At 55.6% G+C, this 17,592-nt stretch overlaps 4 protein-coding genes across 4 annotated transcripts; 3 read left to right on the top strand and 1 right to left on the bottom strand.

The window, feature by feature from the left end:
* Window positions 1-1,160: 1,160 nt before the first annotated feature.
* E0L32_009809 (uncharacterized protein) lies at window positions 1,161-2,777 on the bottom strand (the record flags this gene model as incomplete). Its single annotated transcript, XM_031144813.1, has 5 exons — window positions 1,161-2,229; window positions 2,288-2,429; window positions 2,471-2,483; window positions 2,537-2,715; window positions 2,762-2,777. The coding sequence occupies 5 exons, from the start codon at window positions 2,775-2,777 to the stop codon at window positions 1,161-1,163; spliced, it is 1,419 nt and encodes a 472-aa protein (XP_030990458.1).
* A 919-nt stretch (window positions 2,778-3,696) lies between these two features.
* On the top strand, window positions 3,697-5,580 carry E0L32_009810 (uncharacterized protein; the record flags this gene model as incomplete). The annotated part of the gene is made up of 4 exons (XM_031144814.1): window positions 3,697-3,711; window positions 3,824-4,645; window positions 4,704-5,230; window positions 5,313-5,580. 4 exons carry the CDS (start codon window positions 3,697-3,699, stop codon window positions 5,578-5,580), a joined length of 1,632 nt encoding a protein of 543 aa, XP_030990459.1.
* Window positions 5,581-6,835: 1,255 nt separating this feature from the next.
* On the top strand, window positions 6,836-8,720 carry E0L32_009811 (uncharacterized protein; the record flags this gene model as incomplete). The annotated part of the gene is made up of 3 exons (XM_031144815.1): window positions 6,836-6,844; window positions 6,904-7,543; window positions 7,663-8,720. 3 exons carry the CDS (start codon window positions 6,836-6,838, stop codon window positions 8,718-8,720), a joined length of 1,707 nt encoding a protein of 568 aa, XP_030990460.1.
* A 2,204-nt stretch (window positions 8,721-10,924) lies between these two features.
* On the top strand, window positions 10,925-12,537 carry E0L32_009812 (uncharacterized protein; the record flags this gene model as incomplete). The annotated part of the gene is made up of 3 exons (XM_031144816.1): window positions 10,925-11,192; window positions 11,271-11,576; window positions 11,633-12,537. The coding sequence occupies 3 exons, from the start codon at window positions 10,925-10,927 to the stop codon at window positions 12,535-12,537; spliced, it is 1,479 nt and encodes a 492-aa protein (XP_030990461.1).
* Window positions 12,538-17,592: the final 5,055 nt, after the last annotated feature.

Raw genomic sequence — 17,592 nt, forward strand, 5'->3', positions numbered from 1 at the left:
TCTGTACTGGCTATCCATCATATTGTACTGGATGGCTACACTATCCTATTCAAAGCCTACATCGATGTGACCCAGAGGGAGGACTCAAGATCAGAGAGGGCGCGAGCCCGAGGTCTTTTTAATTCTTATACATTATCAGCCTTTTCAACGGCACGGGACAAGGCTAGAGCCAGCTCTGCCTTCGGCCCATTTCCCTACGAACAAAGACCGCAGGATAGCCGGGCATCAGTACGGCGTTTTCTGCAAGACGCCCTCGCAATCCCCTCACGGGACCCCCTTTATTGGGAGAGAGGGGCGTCTTTTCTTTCTTTCAACAAACACTCGGGCGATCTTCTCTTGTTCAAGGAGATATCTGGCTCTTCTTTTCACTTTCCTTGTCTCCCCTTTTCACAAATACTGTCATCGTCACTGGCTGGCTAGCAGGCGGGTTGCAAAACCCTCAAACTGGCAAGGGAATTCTTAATGGTTCTTGTGTCTCAATAGGGGCTTCCTTTTCTTAATGGTGGCAATGCTGGCTCCATTGCACTTCTTGCGGGTCTCTCACACATGCTGGCGGATGTGGGCCAGGTTCATTCTTCGTTTCTTGGGGCGCGAGAGAGAGAGAGAGAGAGAGACTTTTGGGGAAGTGCAGGTTGTGAGCCTCGGACTCGGTCGGGTAACTGGTCTTGAGTGTGGACGGACGGACGGATGGACGGACTGACGTATGTGTATTGGATTTGATTATCGGGTAATTGGTTCGGCTTGGGCTTTCGTCTGGGAGTTTCCTATATTCATAGCGAGCAGAGCGAGTGAGCGACTTCGCAGCGAGCGTCATCTGAGAGATACCCCCTCCTCTTTGTAGCAAATCAAGATAGCAACGCATGGAAACACGAGATATGCTTTGGTCTTCTTCATACACATCTCTACCTTGACTCTCTGCCAGCCATGTCTTTGGTCTCTGGAGGCAAACGGTACGGTTCGAACACGGTGGCAGGCTTTCCGAGCAGTATGCCCCATACGAATGTTGGGTCGAAGTCTGATCTACTCAGGGTTCTGTTTTATGATTCATGAGGCCCATCTCTGTCCTTCTTTGATACACGATCTTTATCTTACAGCATTATGATAGGAAGTCATGCTCACATCTATACACATATCAAACATCCAACTCAACAACCTCTTAATCACTCCGTTTCCCTTCTCCTCACCTCCATCTCCTTCTGCTCCACAGCAGCAACACCCTCAGCATCTACCCGCCCCTGGCCAGACACCCAGCTCCTGCTCCTCGTCTCCAGCTTCCTGAACACCGCCACAAACCCTCCGCCGGCGGTGTACGCGCCGACCTTGGGCCGGCACACCGTGACGAGCCGCTCCTCGGGAGTCTGCTGCAGGTCGACGACCTCGCCGCCCGCCTCCTCGGCCGCCTCGGTCTTCCTGATCCCGCGCACGAGGCGGACGTCCCACTCGCGGCCCCCGGTACCGGCCAGGTTCGACGACAGCGTGCCCTCGCCGCCGCCGGAGCCGCCGGCGACGGTGCTGGTCGCGAGCTCGACGACGCGCTCCTGGCGCACGGGGGCGCCGGAGCGGGCGGCCTCGGCGGCGAAGCGGACGACCTGCGTGAGCTGGGCGGCGAAGACGACGAGCAGGCCGTCGGGCTTGAGGCAGCGGATCGCCAGCTCGCCCGCCGTGTCCCAGGCGTCGGGCAGGTCGAGGATGGCGTGCGCGAGGAAGGGGTGGTCCTCCTCCTCCTCCAGCCAGGAAAGGGGGGAGGTCTGGGCGGAGGTTGCTGCTGCTGCTGCTGCGGCCAGGCGGGCCGAGAGGTAGGACTGGACGGAGCCGATGTGGAAGTCGATGTCCGGGAGGTAGAGCGCGCGGCGGAAGCGGCGGACGTTCTTGTGGGCGCTGCGCGAGTGGGCGGGTCTGTTGTCGAGGGTGTGGATGACGGCACGGCGGGAGGAGAGGTGGGCTTCCCAGGCTTGGGACTGGGCCTCGGTTGGGAAGTCCAGGGTGTGGTGGCTGAGGGTCGCGGAAGATGGGTCAGTGGTGGTGGTGGTGGTGGGTTCGGAGGTGGATGATGGGTCTGAGGAGGGTTCCGGGTCCGCGGGCGAGGTGAAGATGTTGTGATTGGATCGCTGATAGGGTGCATCAACGAGGGATTGCCGAAGGGACGGCGAGACTGGCGGGTTGGCTCCGTGGATGGCACGGGCGAGGTGGAGGGTCAGGGAGCCCATGCCGGTGCCGGCCTCGAAGATCCTGTGGGGTTGAATGAGTGTAATGATCATCATGTGGTTCCATCAGAAGGGTGACCTACTCAAAGGGGGGCTGTGCATCGGCGTCGGGGTCCTCACCCGGTACCGGGAGGTTGATATCCAGAAGGCTGACGATGAAGTTGGCATCTGCCGGGTATATCTTGGAGTGGTCTTGTGTGTTAGTCTTGCCGCTCTCATCCAGAGCTGTGTGGGAGGGCAGAGTGTGAAGTGAGAGATATACGTACGGGGGTCACTCCCCTGGGAGCGCACAGCATGAATGAGCCCAGAGTTGGCTCTTGCACGCGGAATACCAGGCCCTTCCTAGTCTTGATCACATCGCGAGACGACTTGCCGATGATGTGGGCAGCGTCCAAGGTGGTGCGCCTGGCGTCCTTGAGCTGGACGGGCTCGTCGGCCTTGAGCGGTCCGGCGCGATGAAGCCTGTATTCTCCACCCTTGTAAGGGGCTTCTAAGAAGACAGTATCGTGCTCTGTTGAGGAAAAAACAAGTCAGTATCCGAGGCAGAGAATGGGGACCAAGTGTCGCGTGCATGTTCAGGGGTAGGGTTTTGTGAGATCATGAGACGATGATTGTGTTTTGTAAGACAGGTCTAATGAGAGCAAACAGGTATTTGAACTTCTCTCTTGGGATAAAACCAGTCTTCTTACCTTGTACAGTCCGTGGGAATGAGTACGCTCGGCTTATGTGAAAGGGAGTCTGAAGGGATGACCTTTGCCGCAAGGGCAGCGCTCTTGAGGCCATCAAGGCCCCGCGCGAAGGCATTGACCACATGTGAGTAGATTCGGTGTTAGGAACAGGCTTTCATATGATGCGGGTTGTCTCCGAACATATCAGGTGGCACTCTCTTTAAAGATATGGGAAGTTGAATGGCTCTCCTCTTCAAAGTTGGCAATCCTTCAGTTCCCTGTAAGATGCAGCAACTTTGAACTTCGGCCCTAGATTTTTAGTGGGTCAGCGGATACCCCCAGATTTCAGATTCTAGAACGCCAGTGAGTTCCTTACCGCTTTTGGCAGGCGGTAAGTGCGCCTACCGGTCCCCTAAACAGCGCCTCAGCTGCCCAAAATCCACTGTAGCTTTCCCCTGAATGGATCGACAAGAGCTGGGCACATGCTAAATTACCCAGGAAATCCACTTTCGTAACTGTGCCAAGAGCCGGTATGGCAAATCAGATCTCGGCGCTACAACTTGTCCTCAGTTCACCTTCTTTCAAGGCCTGCATTCATCTCGAACCTTTTTTGAGAAAGAACTTTTGAACACTCCTCATACATCACCCTGCCCGGCCTTGGAAAGACGCTTTCTACACCCCCCCATTCGACATGAGGTGATATGTCGTTGGGCATGTCCTCGGCACACATCCCAAATACTTCATAACCGTCAACAGCGGCGAGGCTGCTCCCCCCGTGAGGGCCTTCCGCGGCGGCTCTTTGGACCGTTGGGAGCTTTGTAACCATGGCGCGGCGCATTGTAAGTGTTCTATCTTGGCTCCCAACCAATCTGAGGAGGCGCGAGCTCTCATCAGGCGACTCTTTTGGGCTGACAAGGATCTTCCTGCAACCAGTTTCGGACCATCACGCAGGTGGCTGCCGCCGCCATCGTCACCATCGTCACCCTCTTCTTCCTCGACCGCAATTTTCGCGTTCTCCCCTCCTCAATACACGAATATCTACCACAGCACCACCCAGGCATTGTAATCACAGACATCACGATAACGAGATGCTCTGGCATCAACCCGTTTTCATCATGCAAGCTCGAAGGCGACAGCTGGCACCGCATAGAGAAGGACCTCTTCCTCGGCAAGGCCCTCACGTCGACCGCATATGTGCATATCCAAAGGAAAAAAGAGGAGGAGTTAACCCCTGACGACAAGGTTGTCATGGACATCACGGTGGGCCGACTCGACCCGGGTTCCAGTGTCAAGGGCCAAGAGGACGAAAGGTGGGAGGCCAGGCCGTCCGGATTGTGGATCAAGAGGTCGGCAAAGCGACACGCGAGCGATTCCAAGTCGGCAGTGACAGGCGTCGACGTGCTCTTTGGGGATGACGCAGTGGAGGCACGCGATGGCTGGAACATAGTGGGCGTCCCGTTGCTTCTGGACTCGGGGTCCATTCCCGCGGCGCACATCACCATCCGCCGAGGCACCCAGCAGCCGGCTCAAAGGCCACAGCCCCGTATACATGACACTGGAAAATTCAAGATTATGCAGTTGGCGGATCTGCACCTGAGTACTGGCGTCGGCGCATGTCGAGAGGCCGTTCCGGACAGCTACAATGGTGGCAAGTGTGAGGCCGACCCCCGGACTCTGGACTTTGTGAGCAAGATGCTCGATGAGGAACGCCCGGATATGGTGGTTCTTAGTGGAGACCAGGTCAACGGCGAAACTGCACCAGATGCGCAGTCGGTAGGTTCAACCACGGTTCTCCTCCGTAAGCGAGGGCGCGCTTGCTAACGATGTCTAGGCCATCTTCAAGTACGCTTCGCTCTTGATCAAGCGTAAAATACCTTATGCCTGTATCTTTGGCAACCATGATGATGAGGGTTCCTTGCCAAGAGCCGCTCAGATGTCTCTTATAGAGACCCTGCCCTATTCCCTTTCTCGAGCTGGGCCAGAGGATCTCGACGGCGTGGGCAACTACTATGTGGAGGTCCTCGGTCGCGGCAAGACGACCCACTCGGCGCTGACGGTCTACCTGCTCGACACCCACGCCTACTCGCCCGATGAGAAGAAGTATCACGGCTACGACTGGCTCAAGAAGAACCAGATCGACTGGTTCAAGCAGACGGCCAACAGCCTCAAGCCGAAACATAAGGAGTATTCGCACGTGCACATGGACGTCGCTTTTATCCACATCCCGCTCCCCGAGTACAGAGACCCGAAGCAGGTGTTCAAAGGCCAGTGGAGAGAGGCCGTCACGGCGCCTACGTACAATTCCGGGTTCCGGGACGCCCTTGTCGAGCAGGGCGTCGTGATGGTCAGCTGTGGACAGTGAGTTGACACCGCAGACAAACGTTTTGGCCTCGTTCTGGGGAAACCCTGTGCTGACATTGATGTTTCTCTTTTTTTGCAGTGATCACGCAAACGAGTACTGCGCCATGTCGATGAATACGGAGAAGCAGCTGCCCGCGCTCTGGATGTGCTACGCCGGAGGTGTCGGGTTCGGTGGCTACGGCGGCTACGGCGGCTTCGTGCGCAGGCTCCGCGTCTTCGACTTTGACTTCAACGAGGCGCGCATCACGACGTGGAAGCGGGTGGAGTACGGCGACGAGGTGGGCAAGAAGGTCGACGAGCAGATCATCGTCGACGCCGGCAAGCCGGTTGCGCCGATGGAGGGCTAAAGGGGGAGATGTTTGCGATGGGCGTTTTCCGTCTTATATTATCTCATCCCCATCCTCTCTCCACGTCTACGGCATGGAAAGAGAGGTTTTCTCATGGGCGCTGGGGACAGCGGACGGAATGTGCTTTACTAGGAGCGGTTCAGGCTAAGATAGATAAGTACTTACTTGGGACTGGTCCGGTCCTTCTTTTTGGTTTATGCAATGTATGACAACTCAACTTTGATGACCGATATCTCGAGCCATTCTTACAGCCCTGCTGTGCATGGGTTTGATGAGTTCCTACGCGTGCGAAATATAAGAGGTGGTGGTGGAGGGTAGGGACTCAGCCAGTACAATGATTGGCTTCGCAATTTGGGGGTACATTTTCATGACTAACAACGACACGACTGCTTGGATACCAGGCGGTTGCAGTGCCTCGATTATTCGCCTGTGAAGATGCCTTGGCTAACCGCCACCCCTGCAGAGCTGGAACTGACCTCTTGTGATTGGTTCTCTTCATCAGGCTGCCTCTGCAGTGAGCCTGAAGATGTGAGACCCCTCTACAGAACCCGGGCCTCTCGTAATTTTTCTCCTCTCTTCCCTTCAAATCAAGTCAACCGGGTTTCGTTGCGATGGCAAAGCTTCGGCCTCTCGTCCGCCGAAGACTCCGCGGAGGACGTCTACGGTATCGCAGAAGCGGCGAAGAAGCGTTCCCTCATGCCAAGTTTGGTTGTTACTTTTGCACAGCTGCAAGTCAATTTCTACATGCCACCTCAATACGCCGGCTAGGACGGACGTTTGAACACTCCATCCCGCTCTGCGCAGTCGTCTGGGAGATCGGGCATCCGACACTACCAATAGAGGGATGCTGTCAGCAATGTGACGAGCTTAATGGGTTCAACCGAGAAAGGCTCCTGCAACTTTACATGAGGGGTATTAAGCTCGCGACTCTTGATAAAGATTGTCCGCTTTGTCGCGTGTTTAGACAAATCTCTTATAAGTTCGAGGATATATTGACTCACATCACCGTGAGTCCTCGGCAGAAATATACGGAGAGGATGACCGTGACGGTCTGGGGCAGTATTAGCCCATTGGCCTGGTACCTTGTATACACAACACACCCAGTAAGAGATTCCACGGTCGCCAGAATGACTCTCCGCTCATGGTTTCTTTCAGACCACATCGGCAGGGTGTCTGCCTCCTTACCGGAAACGGGTTGACATTTCAACTGCAGTATCTTTTATAAATAAGAACCTCTCAGAGTGTATAGGACATCATGCGCACTGTCAGCATCAGATACAGCCACTGCCACGGCGTGTACTCGATATTGGAACATGGGATCAGGATGTTAAACTAGTCGAAACCAAGGCCATCAAGGCTCATTACGTGACATTGAGTCACTGCTGGGGAGACCCAGACCTCCAACCTCTCAAGACGACACGTTCTAGCTTGGATAATATGCTTAGACGGATTCCATTCGGAGATCTGCCCGTTGTCTTTGCTGAAGCAATTACAGTAGCACGCAAATTGGGAATCCGATTCATCTGGATCGACTCGCTATGTATCGTCCAGGACAGTCCGGAGGACTGGGAAGAGGAAGCTGCAAAGATGGGCGACTACTATTCGAACTCTTTCCTAACCATATCGACTGCCTCCTCCCCGAGCCATAACGTTCCCTTCCTCACACAACGCGACCCCAAATGGTCACCTATCTCGTTCCCCGTTCGGGTTGGTGGGAAGCCACACAAGATTTTTGTGAAGTGGATACAATTATCATCTACGTCCCCAGCTGAAATGACTGGGAAGCTCACTACGCGGGCTTGGGCTTACCAGGAGTCAGTGCTATCACCGCGAGCTATTCATTTCAACAATGATGGCCTGGCCTGGACCTGCCGAGATGAGATAGTAGGAGAACACCATTTTCCAGAACGATTCTCGTCCGACAATTCCATCTCTCCATCTATACAGCGTCTGTTCTTCAAAGGTTCGTTTTGTAACTTGTCCTTTTCTTCTGAACCTCTCCTCTCACCACAGAAGGCTACATGACCGAAAAGGAAAGGCTTCCCCTATCGATCTCTTGAACTGACCGATTGGCTTGACCAGGCCACCGACAATATCTGTTCTGGGAGAGTGCTGTCCATGCGTACAGCCAACGAGACCTCACTTACATACAGGACAGACTCCCGGCAATCAGTGGGATAGCGGCACTCTATGGAAGGATGACGGGCGCCAAATACCTGGGTGGCCTTTGGGGTGATTCTCTGCTGGCACAGCTGTGCTGGTATCGAATGCGGTGGCTCAGAGACGAGGTCCTGCAGCCGCAAGTGGCGGAGTATCTGGGGCCTTCCTGGACATGGGCTTCTATTGTCTGGCGTGTCCAATGGCAAGGTAGTACCCGGTACGCCAGCGATACTCTAGAGCAACATTTTGGTGAAGAAGCGTCGGTCGTAGAGGCAGCTTGCACTGTCAAAGGGAGTAACCCTTATGGTGTCGTGAGCGCTGGACACATCATCCTGGAGGGGTTTGTATTGCATGGTCTTCTCAAGAGCGGTTCTGGGCCACTAACCTCCGACTTTAACTATCATCTGTCATGGGGCAGATCATGGCTACTGGATGTCGACTGTCTCTTGGAACAGGATGGAGAGAGCGTCAAGAGATACAAGGGAACGGCTAGCTTAGGCCAGATTCCGCCTCGGGTATCGGGCAAGGTATGGTGCCTCCTGGTAGGCACCTTCATGTATAGAATGGCCGGCACCGATCACATCAGCAGCAGCGATCTGTCGTCTTCGGAGCGCGACGGTCCTGAAGACGACGGCACCAGCCCACAAGAAGACGTTTGGGTCACGACTGACGGCGAGAGCTGCTCGTCGGGCAGCGAGCCGTCGAAACCTCCTCCTCCAGCAGGACACGGCGATAGGGGCGGCGACGGAGCTGTTGCTGCGCCTCCGCGAGAGAACCAGACACGTGAAAGCAGACGGCTGGCTTCGGGAGCAGTCGACTCGGTACCATCCGCTCGGCCCAACGGGGTCTCCATGTTCCTTGTCTTGGGCAGATCAGGAGGCGACTACACCCGGCTGGGCCTGGCGAAGTGCAAGTTCCACACCGCGATGACCATGATACGTGGGCGCAGGGCGAAGAGGGCCACGGTCAAGATTGTGTGAGACTCGGGTTGCACGTTTCTAGATTATCTTTAGAAGGGAAGGAAGATGGCTTATTCACCGCGGAATGATCAATAAGGGAAGGGATCGAGAGTTTAAAAGTCTGGAACACCCCCCAAGACAAGGAGCGTTCATCAAGGAGCGTTCATCAAGGAGCGTTCATCAAGGAGCTTGTCGGCCGTCGGCATGCGACAATTCAGGGTCCAAGCATTGCTACGCTCCGGGGTTAACTAGCCGTGATACCAAACGAGGACATGGGTGTGTCCCTGAGCGAGGGAGCGGTGTACGGGGTAACTAAGCTTCGAATTCTGCAGACGAGTGCACAGATCCATGTACTGACTACCTAGTTAGGGTCTGGATGTTTGTCTTCTCTTCTCTTCCCTGTCTTTTCTACTTGTTCAACATTGAGCTTGCGATTCTTCCGTAGCATTATATGAAGTCCGACCCTTTGAGTCCACCGAAACGTACACTCTGCACGACCTGGAATTAAGGGAGTGCGGTTGGTTACAATGCATTTGAAACGATTGGCTGTTGGATGGCCCTGACTGACGGGAACGATCCCCACCCACTCCAAGGCGTCGCACATGCACGAGGCCTTAGGTTCATGCGCTACGGGCTGACATGCACAGATGCAACGGGAGCAAAGAATGGGTGCCTTGCTGCTGAATGTGTCACGTACCTAATCAGAGGCTAAAGGAGAAGGGAAGAAAAAAGAAGCGATAGGGGACCGATGAACACGCGAGGAGCTGAGATGATTGAGGCATCTCCAGGTCCTCCTTGCGTGGTGAGTAAGGCAGGGAAGGGCAGCTATGTAACTAATCTCATGACGCACTACTACAGGTGACTATTGCAATACACGAGTGCAGGGATGAGCAACAAGAGGTTTGTCTTCGTCTCGAGTATCTCGCCCTGTCCAACATCGGACGAGCTGTGAATCCACTCTGATCAAGAAAGACTACTACTTGTACTTGTATTTGCCTTGAATGCCATGCCATGCCTTGCCATACCACAACCGCAGCCTGGGGCGGTGGACTGTGGAGAAGGGATCGTCGCAAGCAGCAGCGTCATCCGTCAGACAGGGCCCTACGCACTGGGAGGAATTCAGGGCCCAGAACACTGGGGCACCTTGTCCAAGATACTCGACGAACTGGCTGGAAATGCTAGTCAGTTCGAGAAAACGTGTGGGGATACCTAGCAGCCCAAAGCACGATAACAAGTCCCCGCTACTTCAGGTCGGAGAGTCAAGGGCCAAGCCATCTGCAACTAACCTGATGCCCGTCCGAGTTTTGGGGGGGAGAATAGTGGGTGCTTTTGGCAGCACAGCACGAGTAGTAGCCGGGTACCACGGGCAGGGCGGGCGCAAGTCAGTGCTCGCTCCTGGGCAGGCAGAGGGGAACACTGCTGCGAGACCAGTGACCACTACGGAGTACGAGTGAGTGTCGCCTGGGCGCCTCCAGCTGGCGGAGAGAGAGGAACCCACTCCGTCCCATGGCGGGCGGCCATTCCGTCTTCCCTTTCCCCAGTCCACATTCCTCATGTCTTTCCCGCCTGGATTGCAGATTGCACAGCATTTCTTACCTTACTTCTTGTACTCACTCACTCACTCTTGACGACGAGCCTTCCATACACACACACACCCACATAGTTTGTTTGTTTCGTTTGTTTTCTTCTTCCTCCCCTCAATAGGCATTCGCCTTCCTGCACGTCCGGTACATTTGCTCTCTTCAACCCCCCCGCTTCGAGGCCCTTCAGCGATCAATCAATCTCCAACGGGGTCTGGTCCAGGCGCACTGCTGCGGGCGGAGGATTCGGATCCGCGCCAGCCATTCTAGAACTGACACAGCGCCTGGGAGTTTGACGTCGGCTTGTGTTTGGAGGCGCAACCACCACCCCCCGACCGAAACCTGATCACCACACCTGACCAACCGCTCCTCTCCTCACCACCATCTCCAAGTCCTCAGACTCGTCGAATCCTTTCCTCAGCCTCGATTCTTTTTCTTTGCCGTGCCTCCCCTCAGAATAGACCAAATACCCTGAATCTCCCTTGTCTGCCTTATCGCCGTCCTCAGACGACCAACGACTGCCTCGCATGCCCGACTTCAGCCGGTGACGCAACCATCCCCTCACCCCAAACACGACGATTTCAAAACAACCACACAGCCGGTCATTCCTTTCTCCCTCGTCCATCCAAACGAGCCCACATCACAATGGCGCCGTACGAGCGGCCGGGCGACGGGGGCTCCGCCCTCAGCGGCGTCGTCATCGGCCTGCTGTCCTCCTTCGGCTCCGCCATCCTCATCGCCCTCATCTTCCTCATCATCTACTTCTTCCGCTACACACAATCGGGACGCATCCTCCTCGACAGGATCGGCCGGCCGGGCGAGTACGATGACGAACAGGCCTTTGCGCGGGAGGAGGAGGAGGCGCTGGAGACGATGGACGAGATGCAGCGGACGGAATACCTGAGGGCAAAAGGTTCGTTGAACCCCAGACAAGCTTCCTGTTCTGCTACATTCCATACCACGAATACTGACCTTGACATCCCACCTGCAGCATTTATCGCAGCGAATCCACCCGAGTCCGCACAGACCGACATCTCTCTATCGCAGTATCTTGCCATACAAGAGAAGGGCGTGTCTGCCTGGGAGTTTGAGCCCGAGCTCGAGATCGCCAACTGTTTTGTCGAAGGCCGCACCGAGATCGAGTTCTTCGACTCTGAATGTACCGTCATGAGCAATCTACCGGTGCCCAAACAGAACGAGGTCTACTACTGGGAAGCAAAGCTGTACGAGAAGCCCGAGTCAACGTTGCTCAGCATCGGCATGGCAACGAAACCGTACCCGTTGTTCAGGCTTCCCGGTACGTTTGCGTCCTTGATCGTCGCCTATTTGCTCCCGTGCTAACGTATCCTCTAGGCTTCCACAAACAGTCCGTTGGCTACCTCTCTTCCGGATTCCGCCGCTACAACCAACCCTTCACTCCCGTTTCCTATGGTCCGCAGTACGTGCAAGGAGATGTCATCGGCGTAGGATATCGACCTCGCACCGGGACGATCTTCTTCACGCGCAACGGCAAGAAGCTCGAGGATGTGGTCCACGGCCTCAAGTCTCAGAACTTCTTCCCGGCGATAGGCGCCACCGGCCCCGCGACGATTCATGTCAACTTCGGTCAGGCCGGCTTTGTTTTCATCGAGGCCAATGTGAAGAAGTGGGGGCTCGCACCGGTCACAGGCTCCCTCGCGCCTCCGCCGCCGTACGGCTCCGAGCAAGGCAGCATCCTGTTGGAATCAGGCAGGAAGGATGGCTACACCGGTGCACCGGCTAGAGGCCACGGCTACAGCCAATCTCTTCAGACCTACCGCACCCAGCCCAACCCTTCCGACACGCACACTCATAATCGCTCTCGGTCAGGAAACTTCCGCATGCTGCCACCCACGAGCCCGGGTCCGGTGCGAAGCCCCACCGACATCTCACTTGCCCAGCTAATGCCCAATGAGGAGCCCGGCGAGCCTAGCAGTAGCGCCGCTGGCGAAGGAGGCACGGCCGTGGTTGGACTCGGAGTCGACCACCCTAGCCACCCGCCACCACCCGAGTATACGAGTCCCGAGCATTCGGAGGCCGGCAGTCGTCGGAACAGCTCTGATAGCGACAGCACGCCTCTGATTCGAGGGGGACGAAGCCGGGGTGCTTCGGCAGCGACACTCCGGGCTAACACTACCACGCCACACATCGACGGTCCACCGATTCCCAGCTACCATGATGCTGTCCGTCAAGGTGCTGGCCGAGACCGTAGCGACAGTACGAGATCGAACCGGACGTAACATCCAACTACGAAGGGTTGAGGTCGAAGGGTCGAGGTCAATGAGAGAAGGGCGAGCGGGTCTTGCTTTGGTGCTGACGTTGATATTCTGGCACCGGGGGCCAGACAAACGCTCGGGCACAACACAAAAGAGGGAGCCCAGAAGATCCCCGGAACTGACACGATATATACCACTATGATACCACACTACAACCTGATTTTTCCTTTGCTTTTTTTTCACGGTCGACCACACACATTTGCATCTGGAATTACCCCAACGGAGCATTAGCGAAACGGCGGGGACCAACAGGAGAGACGACACCATGTCGGCAAAGCCATGTGCACCCACAAAAATGGGAGGCAGACTTTGGCTTTTCTCTTGCTCTTTTTCTTTTTTTCATCGGAAATGGAGTTTACAGGGAGACTGCTGGTTTTTTGGCGGGGGGGACTTTGATACTGGGAATTATCTCGTTTGGCCGGACGCTTGATACCCACATTCGTGTGCGGTTTGCGCAGGTGGTTTCTTCCCCCCATTGAGACGTACCTTGACTATGTCGCCGACTACGAGGGGCCTGCCCGAGAGTCGAGGCTGCCCATGATACGCCCTGATGGTGTCATCGGCGTTGGGCTGCATGGCTTATTTAGGAAAGAATAATGGAAATTGCTGTCCGAGAGAGGTGTTGTGTGTTGGTTCTTGTCCATTTGGTGTGAATTTGACGTCTAATTGTTATCACTTGCTCTTCTGTTCCTGTGGATCAAGTCAAACTCTAGCAGACAAAGCTTGGTTGGTTTGTCCGGCATTCAAGTTGACGTGCGGCTCGGTCACTGTGAGAGTACTGCTCGATCTACTACTTGCAATGCACCCTTGCTCTGACCTTTGCTGTAGTGGATATTGCCACCGCCCGTCCAGGAGACTTGTCTTTCTCCGTTATACTCCTCATGGGCGCTGTATTGGGTGTATCCCCTCTTGAGTTGCAGTGTCTAGGTGTCAAAGAGCCACCCTCTCGAGCGCTTCTTCTCTTGTTTCTCCACAAAAAGAAAAAAAAAAACACTTCTTCAACTGGCTCCTCGAATGTGGTCGGCAGCTCCGCACTATTCAGAGAGGGTTGCGGGTCTTCAATCCCATCTTCGCTCAGTCCGGGCCCGGGCTTGGGGGCGCCTTGGGGGTGCCGTAGTGGGACTCGGTCGTGACGATGGGAGACTCGGAGCTTTGGGTGGTGGTGGAGTCTCGGGCCCACGGGGTGACGGCGGTGCCCCCGGGGCGGTCTTGTATGCCGACTAATTAGGAGCACCACTGCTTTCGGGGGTCATACTGCTGGGCTGGGGGGGGAGCTGAGCGGTAATAGATCGGTAAGGGCAGGCAGGATAGGAGGCAGTGAGAAGAGAGAGAGAGAGAGAGGGGCGGTGCTCCCCTTCCGGCCCGGGTCCGGGAGCTCGGATGATGCCCGGGGGGCTCGCAGACGGAACCCCCAATGTTGTCAATGCTTATGAGATGATGCGCGCGCTATCATGAGTACAGGCTCGAACTGGACTTTTTTCTCCGGCTGGGTGGTGCCCATTCTTGCCAGTACGCGTCGCCCAGTCCAGGGCACGCACGTTCGGGAGTTTGACTTGACTGATCTCTTGATAGAAGGCTGTCGGCAAGGACGGCGGCATACTCACGACGGAGTCCCTAGGGCGACGACTAATGCCCTTTTATCTCGATCCTGTCGACAACCCTGGTCCTTTGCTGGCCAAAAAGTTGAAATATGCCACGGCCTGGAGGTCGGGAAGAATGCTTGCCTACTCAGACCTCATTTGATCTGGTGCAGATTGTAATTGCCAAGTGTCTTGTATGTGGCCCCAACGTATTCGACGACGACGCGCTGATAGGACGAACGAGAGGCAAGGGTTATTATTCCGCAGCGCAGCGCAGCGCAGATAACTGAGTCTGTTGAGAATGCATGCTGTTGCCGCTGGGGGGGGGGACTTTTCCGACAAGTCAGAAGAAGAAGTGTGTCATTTTGCTCTGTGCGTCACATGTCAATGCCTGTCCTGTCCCCTGATCTCTGTTTCCCAACGAGCGTGTCCTCCCCTGGAACAGAGCGTCCGTACAATATTGATCCCGGAGGGAGACGGCTGCTTCACCCCTCTCTGTGCAAACTAGGAACTATCTGTCAATGTCAAGTGCTAATAGAGCGGTTCAATCTCGGCCGGAGAGCTTCTGGCTGGCAAATTATACATTATGTAATGCTTGCAACCCATACTACTCAGGAGCAGTCTTCGAAGACGGCTTGACCGGAGTCCAGAGAGCTCTGAGCCGAGCCACGAAGTCGCACCAAGCAGTTTCACATGGCCGCAAGGGTGCATCAGGACCCGTAGAGCAAAGGGGGAAGGGGAGGTCAGAGATGGGAACGCTCGGCAGAGTGAACCGGCACTGTTCGCGATAGAGAGTGTTCCTGCCTTGTCCGACAAGAATTGTTGCTTACCTGTAGACACTACACCCTACACCCCCTAACGATCCCTGACGTACCTTTCATCCGGGAGCAAGGTTTGTGTTGTGAACCAGTCTCGGCTGCCCTGAGGGAATTAAGAGGATCCTCGATGTCTGTTCGGACCATGGGCGATGCAACGAGCCTGTTTCTCCCGGCCCATGACGGATAGACGAGACAAAGCCCCCCTGCCTGATGAAGGTAGGAGTACCAATCATCCATCGAAACACGGCAGTTTCAATAAAGGATACGAACACGGAATATTGGGGGGGTGCCCAAGGAGTCGTCAGCCTCCTTTCCTGTTCCTGTCCCCATTCCCAACAATCAGGAAATGTCCCGACAGAGGAATCGCCTCATCTTACCCTGGTCCGGCAGCCAGGGGAGCCGAAAGTCGAAAGAGAGCCCAGAAGAGAGGGATTATCCACTCCAGCAGCAAAAACCCGGCCGTCTGGTTGCGGTTGACCAGGAACGCGCGAGGCTCATACAGGGGCCCGTCCGTGTGGGAGACACTGGGTGGACTGGGCTGGGGGTGTGCGCCTATGTGTGTACTTGTAAGGTGACTCGCAGGGCAGGCTACGGAGCGTTTTTCTGCAAGGGGTTGTTCCATGGGATCTGAAGTACCTACCTACGTACAACCTCCGTACGCGTCGTCGGCGGCGGATGCCGTGGATGGCTGCGCCTTTACTCTCCAGCAACAAGGGGTCCCAGGGGAAGAGGTCCGTGATACGTCTCTTGTTTTCGCAACCTGTTTCGTGATGTTCTGTTTTACGTACTTGCCTCCCCTTTTCCCACGCACCAGCTCGAATTTTACGAGATCGGTTATACCGGTGGTTTACCTACCGTGGTTGGATGACGATGCAGCTAGAAAGAGAACAACGTTTTTCTCGATTCGCCAGACGGCCTCCAACAGGACATCGCCAGGGAGGGCAAAGTTTACACACATGGGAATAGGGGACACGCGCGCAAGGACTCGCACGGCACGCGTGAGGCGGTCTACAAGTACCTGTGGCCCTCAGGTAGTAGTGCTGTGCATCGCAATGTAACGCTAGCCTGACGATGGGCGATCAAGAAAAAGCCACCGACACGGGGCCAAGGGAGACCAGCTGGCTTATCAGATTCTCTCGTCCACTAATACCTAGGCAAACAAGAGTACTTGTACAACCACGTCACACAAAGCCAGTGAGAGAATTTCCATGCCGGCACTTCCCAGCCAGCCAAACACACAACATCCCCCCCCGGGTGGCTTCCGCGGGAGTAGGACCACCGCACCAAGTGGAGGGGATCAAAAAGACCCAAGTTGTTTCCAGTTTCCTGAGCATGGAGATACAGGGGCATCCTCGTGGAGCAGTCGGTCACCGCAGGAGTCCGCTTACGAAGGAGGAGAAAAGCATGGAGGAGCATGAGAACAGGTGGAACCAGGGAGATGAACCTCGTAAATGCTCTTGGCCAGAGAAGGTTGAGAAGGAAGCAGGGCAAAAGGGCTGAGCTACCTAGCGCCGATGGGGATTCGACTGAGACAAGAGAAAAAAAAGCAACCATGTTTGCAAGGAGGGCTTTTCTGGAACCATCGAATCTTATCTGATCCGGCCAAAATCTCCCCGACCCCTGCCTGGCGTCCCAGTGGAATGTCATTTCGGTAGGGGGGGAATAGGGGGGTTGGCAGATTGATTAGATGAGATATGATGGAATCAGATAAGGGTTGAAGTGTGGGATTGATTAACCGCACTTGGGTCTCGGGCGTTTTGTTTCGATTTTTTACTGGGCGGGCTGCCAAGGAAAAACCGGAGGGCCCTAGCAGCGTCGATCATTCTGTCATTGGCCTGAAGCCCAGCCAGCCATGACTTGCATGGCCACCCAAAGGACCACCCGATCTCGGAGGCCCTGCTGTCGGCCTTCACCAGGCGCACCCGGTATTGGCTGCAAACCTCAGGACATGTGTCATTCGGTTCCACGACGATGCAATCCAGTCCAGGACAGTGTGCGAAACAGACCGGCGCTTGCTTGTCCGGGGCTCCAATTGCTCCAAATTTCGCGCAGACTCGCATGCTCCAAGGCGTGATCAATGTGCGTGCGCGCGTCAGGCACCGTTATTAATCCCGCCCGAGAGATTAGCCAGCACGGACGGGGGGGCCTTTGCGAAGAAATAATGGATATTGCCAGAATTCCCAGCAAGCCGGACAGAAACCTGGAGTGCAGGAGAGTGGCTGTTTTATTGTGGTGCCTTCACTAGGCGCTGGGGCAGGGGAAGAACTTTAGCAACTTTGGCGGCGCATGAGCATCCGCCCATGTGCCGGCTCTGTCCCTCGATCACGAAACCGGAGAAGGGAGCGGTATGCGCTCAAGCTTTCCGGTTCATTCTTTTCTTGATTGCAGAAGAGGGGGTTCTGGGAGGCCAGGCGATTGGAATGGGGGAATGGCAGTCGGCTCTGCAGGTTGGTCCCCGATGGAGGGATGGCATCTCCAAGAGACCGCCGGCCGGTCATGTGCACGCAATCCGAGGAGTTGACCCGCACACGAGGGAAACGGGACGGGGAATGGGGTCGGGGAGATGGGAGGATGAGGACTGGAGGATGGTTCTTCCTCGGATCAGACCCCCCATCTGCTCC

This window comes from Thyridium curvatum (assembly GCF_004353045.1).
Source record: "Thyridium curvatum strain D216 chromosome Unknown NODE_74_length_206198_cov_80.914379, whole genome shotgun sequence".
In the NCBI taxonomy this organism is placed as follows: domain Eukaryota; kingdom Fungi; phylum Ascomycota; class Sordariomycetes; order Thyridiales; family Thyridiaceae; genus Thyridium; species Thyridium curvatum.